General features: G+C 49.2%; 1 protein-coding gene across 3 annotated transcripts; it reads right to left on the bottom strand.

Moving 5' to 3' along the window:
* Nucleotides 1-653: 653 nt before the first annotated feature.
* On the bottom strand, nucleotides 654-8,297 carry LOC112461998 (ubiquitin carboxyl-terminal hydrolase 20-like). 3 transcript variants are annotated; one of them, XM_025027481.1, is made up of 7 exons: nucleotides 7,954-8,297; nucleotides 7,176-7,259; nucleotides 4,724-6,065; nucleotides 2,689-2,784; nucleotides 2,247-2,599; nucleotides 1,843-2,168; nucleotides 654-1,686 (listed from the first exon to the last, which is right to left on the bottom strand). In XM_025027481.1, the coding sequence occupies exons 1-7, from the start codon at nucleotides 8,295-8,297 to the stop codon at nucleotides 1,370-1,372; spliced, it is 2,862 nt and encodes a 953-aa protein (XP_024883249.1). In that variant the 3' UTR covers nucleotides 654-1,369. The 3 variants fall into 3 exon arrangements, with proteins under 3 accessions (XP_024883249.1, XP_024883251.1, XP_024883250.1); XM_025027483.1 differs by having other exon boundaries at nucleotides 5,246-6,065; XM_025027482.1 differs by lacking the exon at nucleotides 7,176-7,259 and having other exon boundaries at nucleotides 7,954-8,286.
* Nucleotides 8,298-10,177: the final 1,880 nt, after the last annotated feature.

Here is a 10,177-nt window from a genome sequence, read left to right as displayed (position 1 = left end):
CCCCCCCCCCCCCCCTCAGCCGACCGTCCGCGACGACGGCACGTGTGTACGTGCGCGCGCGCGCGCGCGTCGTCGCGAATTTGCCGGTAGGCGATTTGCGACTCTCGTCCTCGTCTCGAGCTTCTCAATCGCGGAGCGAGAGGAGAAAAAAGAGAGAGAGATAGATGGAACCAAGGGAACGCAAAACGGAAGTTGTGTCGGAACTCGGCGTGTCTTTCCGCGCGCACGCACGCACGTGTGTCGCGTGCATGTGCATTAGGCCTTCGTTCCGCGCGTAAGCGCGAAATCCCGAATCCGCGAGGGTGAGGTGAGCGGACGAACGAGGCAGCTGTCGCCATCTGCGCGATCGCGCGGGAACGCGGTTCCTGCGAATCGATCGAACCGCGACGCGGCGTGCGGGGTACGGTAGAGCGGGAGAGGGGAGGGTTTTTAATTTCCTCTCGATGATTTTTATCTCCGACGAGAGATAAAAAGAATATGAGAAATCTTTTTTTTATCGCAAAGTTTTTACGATACTTGGTCTAATTGGTCCTTACTTTACTAATCTATTTTAATTGGAATATAATATATATGTATAATAATATATATATTATATATCTGTGTCAATATCGAATATATTATTTTATTTTTCTCTTTCCATAAATTATAATAAATAACTCTTGACTGTGGTTATATATATTAAACAAAATATTTTACAAAAGTAAATAGCTTGTATGTCGCCACGTGTTCGATGAAGAGTGAGAAAAAGAGACAGAGAGATGTGTCACTACTTGTCTATTCAAAAGTAACTAGACATCTGAAGCGTTGCGCGTGTGTGTGTGGTGTATGTGTGTGATCTTTGGCGACCTCGACGACCTCGTACCTTTCGTATTCTCTTCTAGATAGAAACATTCCCCATGCGGCTGAAGTAACGAACGAATACAAAATATCGTCTTCTCTCATTTCAAACATGATCGTAAACGTATAAATTAGGTCTCGCAAAACATTACGTAAAAAAATAAATTTCATATAGGTCAAACATGATTCGCGGAAATAAATTTTCCACGTCGAAAGCACGTGTACATTGTCAATTGTGTTGAATCATCAATTATATCGATTTACGTATGCGTAATCTCTTTACGAAAGGACATTGCGCGTATGCGACGCTACGTCGAGAAACGTATTGCGGGAAGAGACACGATTATCGCCAATGAGGTCACGGTTGGACTTGTCTTAGGGAGAAGGGCCGCGCGAAACGGTCCCCCTCCCGTTTCTCTTTCAGTGTTTAGTCGCTTTTCAATACGTCAGAAGACAGAAGTTTTTACTAGGCTGAGCTGAGGTAACGAGAGAGGCAAGATGGTTGGTTTACTCTCTAAGGTATGGCGTAAGGTTACAAGTGAGAACTGTGAGGCTGTTGTTCGTAAAACAGTACGTAGGCTTCACTGGAAACGACCGATCGTGCTGACACGACGGACACTCGGCTGTCGTTATACTCATGCCATTCCCCCGAGTACGGGTGCTTGCAGTACGCGGTGTAGTGACCGGAGTACGTGGTGCCCGAGTGATTCGCGACCCCGTACAGATTGTACGTGCAGCCCGGAACTCTCGGGGCGGCAAAGGCACTGAGATCCAAACCCGTCAATGGAAAGTCCACCATCACGTTCAGCTTGCCGCGAAAGCGCTCCATCGGAGAGAAACGTTTCAAATCTAACGGATGGCATTAAGAAAAATATTTGTTTTTCTTACACACAATTTGAGCTATCTCTATTAATAAAAAGTTGATTGGAATAAATATATAGTAATATAACTCGGCTAGTTTTATATATATAAATGTTCGTGTTAGATCGGTTAAAGAAAGGATACGAATAACCAAAATTTTCGGGAATTTCTGTATGCTGAAGCTCTTGGTGCACTTTCTTCTCATCTGACATTTAGAACATGTGGGCTTCTCGTCGCCGTCCAACACCTCCTCTCGAGTAAAGTGCTCCAAGCACTGGCTAAGCTTTACCGTGCCGCTTCTGGCTGGTATCGGCAAGCTTAGGTCCCAGAACGGATCGAGGGTGACCGATACGTGATCGCAGGAGGTGCAACGTAAAGATGAACGTAATTGCCCAACGAAAACGTCGACTATCGTGCTATCCTCGCTGCGAATATACCGTTTCCAACTCTCCACCGCCTTCTGCATATCCCTATACATAAAGTAACAGCGTCAAGTATATGTATGTTGTCAACTAAATATATATCCCGTAAATATATAGCTTCCTTACGTGTAACTATCAGGTATGTCGCCGTGTATGGGTGGTAGCTTCGTGGTGACTCTGTTGACGTCCTCGTGCAAGCCCTCCAGCAAATATCTGAGAAACTCTTGAGCGTCCTGTTGACTATAGCCCATGAAACGTGGCGCAAATCTCTGTATCTGTGACTTGAGCGCGGTCGTGTTTACCACGTGATCACCGCCCACCTCCCACAATTCGTGAATCACTTGGCTGAACGCTTTGATCAAGGCGCCTTTCATACCGGATGTCGTGGTATTTATGTCGGCCAAGTGTTGTTCGTTTAGCAGATACTCTAATAGAGGTCTCGTGTTGCTCAAGCACTGGATCACGCTGTTCATGAAACACTAAAACGGTCGTGCGGATGTTAATGGGCTGTACGTAGCGGTAAAACTTTACAATAAAAATGACGTTTTGTGTTGAAGATGATACTCACTGTATTTCCGATATTCCGTAAGCCGTTTAGACCACATCGTTCGTCGCGAAGAGCTTGCAGACGACTACGCGCCGACCTGTTAGTCGGGCTTCCCTCCTGAAAGTAATTAGACAAATTAAATTTTCTACACAGGTACATACCGTGAAACTATTATCAATTAAATTTTGTTTCACAGAGTCCGTGTATCGTTGCAAATACTGTCGTCTTGAATCGTTCGTTGAAGTGTCCGAGCATTCATTCATCCATTCCGATCGGTAGAAATACCACAAGTCGCTCGATAAGGGGAGGCTTAAGCGTCTCGCGATAGCAAACAAACTTGCGTCACACAAATGCAAACTGATAACGCGTTAGTAACACTTTGTACTTGTTAGGTACACACGTGTGAGATATATGCCTCCGTCAGGCCGCGTGTTTATTAAAGTACACTCAAATGGGACAGGTCAAATGTAGCGCTTAAACTTAAGCGATTGATGAAAACAAAACGCGACTGTTATCGGCAACTAGCAATTTACAGAGAAGCGTCGCGATCACACGAGTACTCACCTGCGAACGCGCAAACGAGGATCGGACGATACGCGAAACGGCGGGCCGAGTTATCGCCGAATTACCGAGGCGTAACGAACTGATTCTCGAAGCGACACGTTTGGGAGGCCGAGTTATCAAAGGTGCCGCGATACCGAGAAAGAAGGCGTAAGTAAGCACGAGGGCTGTCACCGTCCACAGACACGACAAAGCCCATCCTATCGCCTGAGCGTGATCCAGTTTACGCGCAGCGACTGCTTGCTATCTCGGAAGAATTGGCGAGCGATACGACGCCGGATTAAAACTTTTATGTGCGTTACGCACAATCTGTCGTCCACCCGTCCGCGCAAAAAAAGCAACGTCATTTATTTACGTCATGTTCGTCAACGTCGTAATTACAAAGCGCTGCTTTAACGACCGTGATATCTTGCGATATCATTTTTGGCGAAACGCCAAAAGTATAGGATTCTTAGAAACGTGTTTTTTACGATTAAGATACGAGAACTTGGGATTTCCATTATTTCTTCTTGAGCGAGATGAACTCGAGTGACTCGTGAACTCCATCCCGTTAGAAACAGTTCAAGGAGAGTTTACGGGAAACCCGGAGATACGACTACAATCGCGATTATTCGTCCGAATCGATGCATTGCTGACGGCATCGGAGAATCCTCGCGCGAGGGAAGCGTGCGAAAACTCGGTCGACTACCGTAAATCACCACGGCACACTGTGGCTTCGAAATCCGTTGACAACATGCCTCTATCTCCCGGAGAGTTCGAGAAGAAGAGAGAGAAAGAGCTCTGAGCTATTAATAAAACGCGAGCGACTGACTCCGAAGAGGCTCTAGTTGGTGACGGCGAGAGGGCAAAGAGGTTTCGCAACGAGACCGGGTGGGAAGTAAACGAATCGCGTGGCGACGGTATAGTTCTCGCCTAACGTACGTCGACGCACGATTGAATTTGTGCATTGATAAATGAATAAATCAGTCTCAAATCTCCTTTCTAAAAGGAACATCACTCTCCTGTTACAGTAATACAATCACTTTACACAACGGAATCGATCTTCCGAGACATACGCTTCTCTGAGGATCTCTCTTTCACGCTTGATTCTGTGACATTGCAACTACAAATATACAAGCTCACACATATATACACGGTATACATATTCCGTACAGAAGAACGTACGCCGTTAAGCCTATGTATATTCAGACAGTGATTATTTCTCAGCGATTCGATTGTACTTCGATCCATGCGAACACACGTTATACTCACGTCTTTGATGCTACGGTCGTGAGGTTCGTGATTGTCGATTTAAAATGTTACGAAATTTCACGGCGCAGCATTGACTGAGCAATTATGAAAATGACGAAGAAAGAAAACGTCATAAACGTAGAGATGATTATGAGGATGTTTGTTAATCGATTTGTTAAACGATCAATTAGTAAAGATCGAGAATTAAACGTGATCTATGCTGCTCCGCGTCAAAGCTGGTTACTTTCTCTATAAGCGCACTCACATATTGCTCGTTGACCCCACGATAGATACTCGGATGCGCCGTGGATGGATTCGTCGGTGACGATGTCAGATTGTTGCTCGCGGTACCCGAGAAAAGACCGGGCTGATCCGTTCTCCTCGACGTCGAGGGGATGGACGGGTCGTCACCGTGCGTGGCGGACGGTCTACCGGCTATGTTGTCAATCGTTCCGCCAAAGCCGTTCTCCGTGCTACTGCACACGCTGTTCTCTTCCCCGCCATCTTCGGGAATGTCCCGATCGCTGACGCGATCGCGTTGCAGAAATGTGACGATCGGCGTGACATTCTCGGCGCCGCGCGTTACCTCGTCGCTTGTCGTGATCTCGGCATTCTCGGCTTCGTCCTTCCCTCCTGTCAGCTTGTCCCGAGCGTTGTTATTGATCAGCAGCTCGGCGTTATGAGAATTAGTAGCGAGGTTAGTTAACAGGTCAAGGCTATTGACACCGATCAAACCACCACCACCAGCGGCAGGGGGTGAGAGAACGTTACGCTTAGCGGATGAGACCTCGTCTGGTCGGTGGCGACGCTGCTGGTGGAAGCGGTGGTGGCAATTGTTGAGATTATCGTCGCCGTTCGCGTCGTCGTCGTCCTCGTCCTCGTCGTCGTCTTCGTCCTCGTCGTTGTCGTCGTCGCGCTCGTTGTCGTTGTTGTTAACGCCGTATCCGCACGCGATATCCTCGTCGTTGCCGTCGCGCCCCCTGTCGCCGATGTTGCCGTTGTTGTTATGCTGATCGTCGTCGTCCTTGGTACCGTCGTTCTCGTCGTCGTCGTCGGTCGGTTTGTGAGTAACGTGATCGTCGACGGTGGTCGTTACCTCGGCGAGAGACACGGCGCTGTCCGTGCGTGCATGTCCGACGGTGGTGAGCACCGTGCTGTTCGTAGGCGGTCTTCTCTTGCCGGACTTGGACCATAGACCGGCCGCGCTACCAGTAGCCACGGACGAGGAGGAGGACGACGAGGAGAGCGAGGACTCCAGGCGGAGATCCCTACGCTCGACCTCGCGCTCGTCACCGCCAAACAACTCGTTCAGGGACGACGACGTCGAGCGGTGCCTCCAGTGATGCGCGCTGCCACCGCTCGCTTGTTGTTGACGTTGAATACTGGGTACGTAGCCGGCTGGCGAGTACCTGCTGATGATGTCGGCGGCCGCGGCGGACGCGTCGACGCTGCTGCGTTCCCTCGAGGACGCGGACGAGCTGACCGAGGCGCTCGTGGACGAGATGTATCTGCCACTACCGCTGCCGCTGGTGCCGTTAACGATCGTTGTCGCTAATGCGGCGCCGCTGCTGCCGCCCGTTTCGCCGTACGACGACGACGAGACTGACCTGCAAAATTCGCCCGACATAAGAATATTGCGGTCATCGCGTTTCGTCGAACCGGGCCTGTGGCCAAGGTCCCCTGCTCCCCTACCGCGATCGCGTTATGCAACGCGCGCGAGTATAGATGCCGTTCTTCGGTATCTGGCGGAGGGACTCGCGCGCGTTGCAGAGGCTACTAAGATACAAGCGTTTCCGCCGCCAGCGACTGGGCGACGCTACTTCTACTTCGAGGTTTGGAGGTCACTAAATCAGACCCGCGACACCGTTTGCAAAAGCGCGACAGCCTCGGAACGCCGACGCGCTCGTACTAGATATTTAAATATATTCTCATGGGGGAATAACGCGGCCGCGAGATCGAGAATCCAGGGTGGAGTGCGTCGTCGGGATCTGAGGAGAGAAAATCTGTGCGACACAAGGGTATCCGGGACGCGAACGCGCCCTGCCCACACACAGGCCGGATAATCTCGCGAGGTCAAGGTCCACGACTACATTCCGTAGCGCGAGCGTGCTTATTTAAAATCGATAAATGCGGCTACGTGCTCTCTCGACGGGCATAACACAGCTGCGCGAATTTCAATGGTGCTTTATATCCCGTCTGGGTCGCCGCGTCCGTCCTTTCGACAGAGAATTCAGAACGACGGCAAGATGCATTGATTAACGGCACCGAGATAGGGCTATCTGACCCGGAATAACAGGTAGCAGACCTAGCGCAGACCAGTTTACGCTGACCTCGACCTTTAACGTCGGACTAATGCTAGTTACCCAGGTCACATACGAATGGGGATCTACATGTCGGGTCTGCCTTCGTAATTGAATTATAGTGACGTGAACATAAAGGTAAGTGACGCGCGAGACTTCCAGACGTTCTACAGCAATGAACAGGTGCGATATCATTAGAAGGTGGAAAACAGACATTACTATGTATTATTAAAGGAATAAAAATAAAGCGATATTCACTTTACAAAACTATTTAGTAGAAAGTTATCTCAAGGATACGAGTTTGATATTGATTAGCAGCATCTGCCTATCGTAGACATCTCAATTCTCGTCTCCGTAAGTATCGGGTTAGTTTCGTTATCTCCCTAAGGTCTACATCCTATTTCGAGGATCGCTCACCTTGCGGGTGAGCAGTTGGATCGACTGTACTCCGACGAGTAGTTCCTGCGGACGCTCGTGCCGGTGGAGGCCGACGAGTAGAAGCTGCGGGGCCGATCGAATGTATATAAGCACTTTGACAAAATTCTAATTCAATATTTCGGGAGTTGCCATCGGCAGCGCGCGTTGACTTTGTACATTTGTCTTTCGACGATACCACCGGAAACTTGTACCTTTCACCTTCCTGCATTTAATTTCACGTTCAGTCCAACCGCAAGATCCGTCAGCCGAGGAAAGAATTGCGACAGCGCGCGTGACGTCTTACATATTTAATTAAAGACTTTAATCGCCAGATTTCATGTAGATCGATGTAGGAAGGAAAAGTTTTGCATGCATCGTTTAGCATGATTGCAAGGTACGCTCCCTCGACTCGGCGGCACCTTGCCGTTCAACCGTGTCTACTTTCTCCACGTTGTTAACCGCGCGATAAATATTACATCGGTATACGACTAAACGACACGTTCTTTTCCCGATCGGCGCGAAAAATACGAGAAAAAGGAACTTTACGCAGAAGTCAAAATAAGAATCACGCGGATAAGCAATAAAGCTCGAACATTCAACTTCACGTATTTGAGTTTACACACAAGTTACACGTTATATGTTGCTTTACAAAAAAAATTCATACATTTAAGTCGCGGTACGCAAAAGCGGAAAACTGACTCGCCGAGGGTTTACTGAGAAATTCCCCGAACTGCTGACGATCGTCATTTCTGTCGGGGAATACTAACGAGATACTGACCTTCCTGGCGCGCAATAGGACCGCCTGTACTCCGAGGAGATGTAGTTGGAGCGCAAGCCCGTGCTCGTGGACGACGTGTAGAAGCCGGTGGGCCGGTCCAGGAGCGAGGACGTGCCGGTGGAGCGGTAGGTGTTGAACTTGGACGTCGTGCTGCCGATCGTGGAGGTGGTGGTGCTACCGCTGCCGGTGCCGCTGGAGTACCTCCGGCTAGGCGAGTGCGGTGCCATTGGACTGGTGCTGTACGAGACCGCTACGGCGCCCGCTTGCCCGCCACGATGATACGACATTGTGCGCTGCGGGTCGCCGATCTCCTCGAGCTTCTCCGTCGAGTTCCTGAAATTCATTTTACTGCACTATTCTCGCGTGACTCTAAAAAAAAAAGAATATATATGAAAGTAAAAATGAATATGCGCGTAAGAGGGAGAAGAGCTTTGTCAGCGATATTAAATTCTTCGCGACTTCGAGACGGAGAGATCCTCTCGCGAGGATCTCTCGACGTTCTCTCCAGCCTCCCGCGGAGGAATCCTCCGACCGCGGCGCGCGAAACGCTTCTTTTTCTCGTAACTCCCAACAAACAACAAGACGAAACAAAAATAATCTCATAACGTCCCTCGAACTTGATACTTTCGTACATGAAATAATTTACTCCTAAACTTTACTTTACCCGCTTTCACTTCTCGCAGTCGAAGGATCGATATCCGCGGACGAGAGGTCTACTTTGAGAAGTCAGATCGACGACGACTTTTCTTCGACGGGGAACTCAAAACTCGAGGAACGCGGGCAGCACGTCGCGCGAGAATCTCTCCCGCGGCAATCTAAATCTGATAATCGCTCGCACCCGCACGCTCGTATCGCGGACGGCAGAAGACTCATTATCAGTCGGTACACACGCAATACGTGCGTTAACGTAACAATTTCGACCGAGTGCCATTATCGATAATTGCCTCGCGCGGTGATATAACGTCGGCCTTCGTGACGCGATTGAAAATCGCGCTGAGATGTAAAACGAATAAAACGAATTGTGCTCTCAGCAGCGCGACGGGGCTTAATTCGGGCTTTACCTCCATCCCTCGCGTTCGAGTGTATCGCGTCACCTTGCCCTCCTTTTCTACGGAATTTCTCTAGAGATTGTTATATCCAGCAGAGAGAGAGAGAGAGATATGGCGGTCGGTCGAGAGCTAATCGCGTCACATCGTACATATACACGCTCGATATCGGTTCGAGAGAAGACGTCAATCAAGTAAACAGAAATGTACCAATATACGATCGCATTGGATCTCTTTTGTATCTAATAATATTTTCCGCACGAATGTACATTTGCAAATTCTAAAGATACGTATTAGTATCGGTATTGTTAAATTGATTATCATTTTAATTATGTAATCGTACTATTCTAGCTGCCGCCTGAAACTGCGTCTCAAGACCGATAATAGTAATTGGCGTGTAATTTACTAAACAAAAAATGTACATAAATTCACGCAGAAAATATTATTCGGTACAAAATATCCAGCCTGACCGTATATTAGCACATTTTCTATTTCCTTCATTTACTTGATTAATTATCATAATGTCATGCGTCACTCATTATGACGCATAAGTCACTTTTTTGTAAAAGGATATCTTACGTTACGCCGCTGTTCACCGATCGTTCGCTATATGATCGTCTCTGTGAGTAATCGTCGCAGACGAGGAAACGTTACGCTGGCGAACGGGAAGAGACGCGCGCCTCGCGATCCTGCCAAATCGACGGCGGCGCGTCGCGGCGCGGCGTCGATAGGACGCGAATCCGACGCCCGCGGGGGCGATTTTTCTCCCGCGATCTGGCAGCCGTCCCGCTTTTCCGTCCCGCGCGAGTCCGACGCGCAGTTAGAGAACGCCGGAATCCAATATAAGTATAAACCGCGTCGTTTCGGATTTCGTATTACGATCTAGGCGCCGACGCGCGTCCGCCACGCAACCTCGGAGCGGCGAATTCGCGACACGTGTCAGCAGGAGCGACGCGGGGCGTCGCGGGGGAAATACCCGCACCGGGTGATCCCCGATTACGTGTCGAACGGGCGAAGCCGGAAGCGCGAGGAGAAGAAAGATGCATGGATGCAGGTCATTTAAATCGTATAGTATCGCGGACGGTAAACAGACTCGAGTCTCGAAAGATTAATGTCCTTTGGACGGCCAACAATAATTATCGCGTTAACGTCGCCCGGCAATGAGATCCGTATTGTTC

This window comes from Temnothorax curvispinosus, unplaced genomic scaffold (genome assembly GCF_003070985.1).
Source record: "Temnothorax curvispinosus isolate PA1 unplaced genomic scaffold, ASM307098v1 QBEX01011947.1, whole genome shotgun sequence".
Taxonomy (NCBI): domain Eukaryota; kingdom Metazoa; phylum Arthropoda; class Insecta; order Hymenoptera; family Formicidae; genus Temnothorax; species Temnothorax curvispinosus.
The sequence above is the reverse complement of the archived record's forward strand: the minus strand, read 5'-3'. Positions and strand labels throughout refer to the sequence as shown.

What these genes read in the sequence shown, in the direction of transcription:
- LOC112461998 (XM_025027481.1), bottom strand. Translation starts at nt 8,297, where the DNA reads ATGAATTTCAGGAACTCGACGGAGAAGCTCGAGGAGATCGGCGACCCG. An exon ending in TCCAACTGCTCACCCGCAAG is followed by an intron (nt 6,066 to 7,175) that starts GTGAGCGATCCT and finishes CGAATTTTGCAG; the next exon opens with GTCAGTCTCGTCGTCGTCGT. An exon ending in TACGGAATATCGGAAATACA is followed by an intron (nt 2,600 to 2,688) that starts GTGAGTATCATC and finishes CGACCGTTTTAG; the next exon opens with TGTTTCATGAACAGCGTGAT.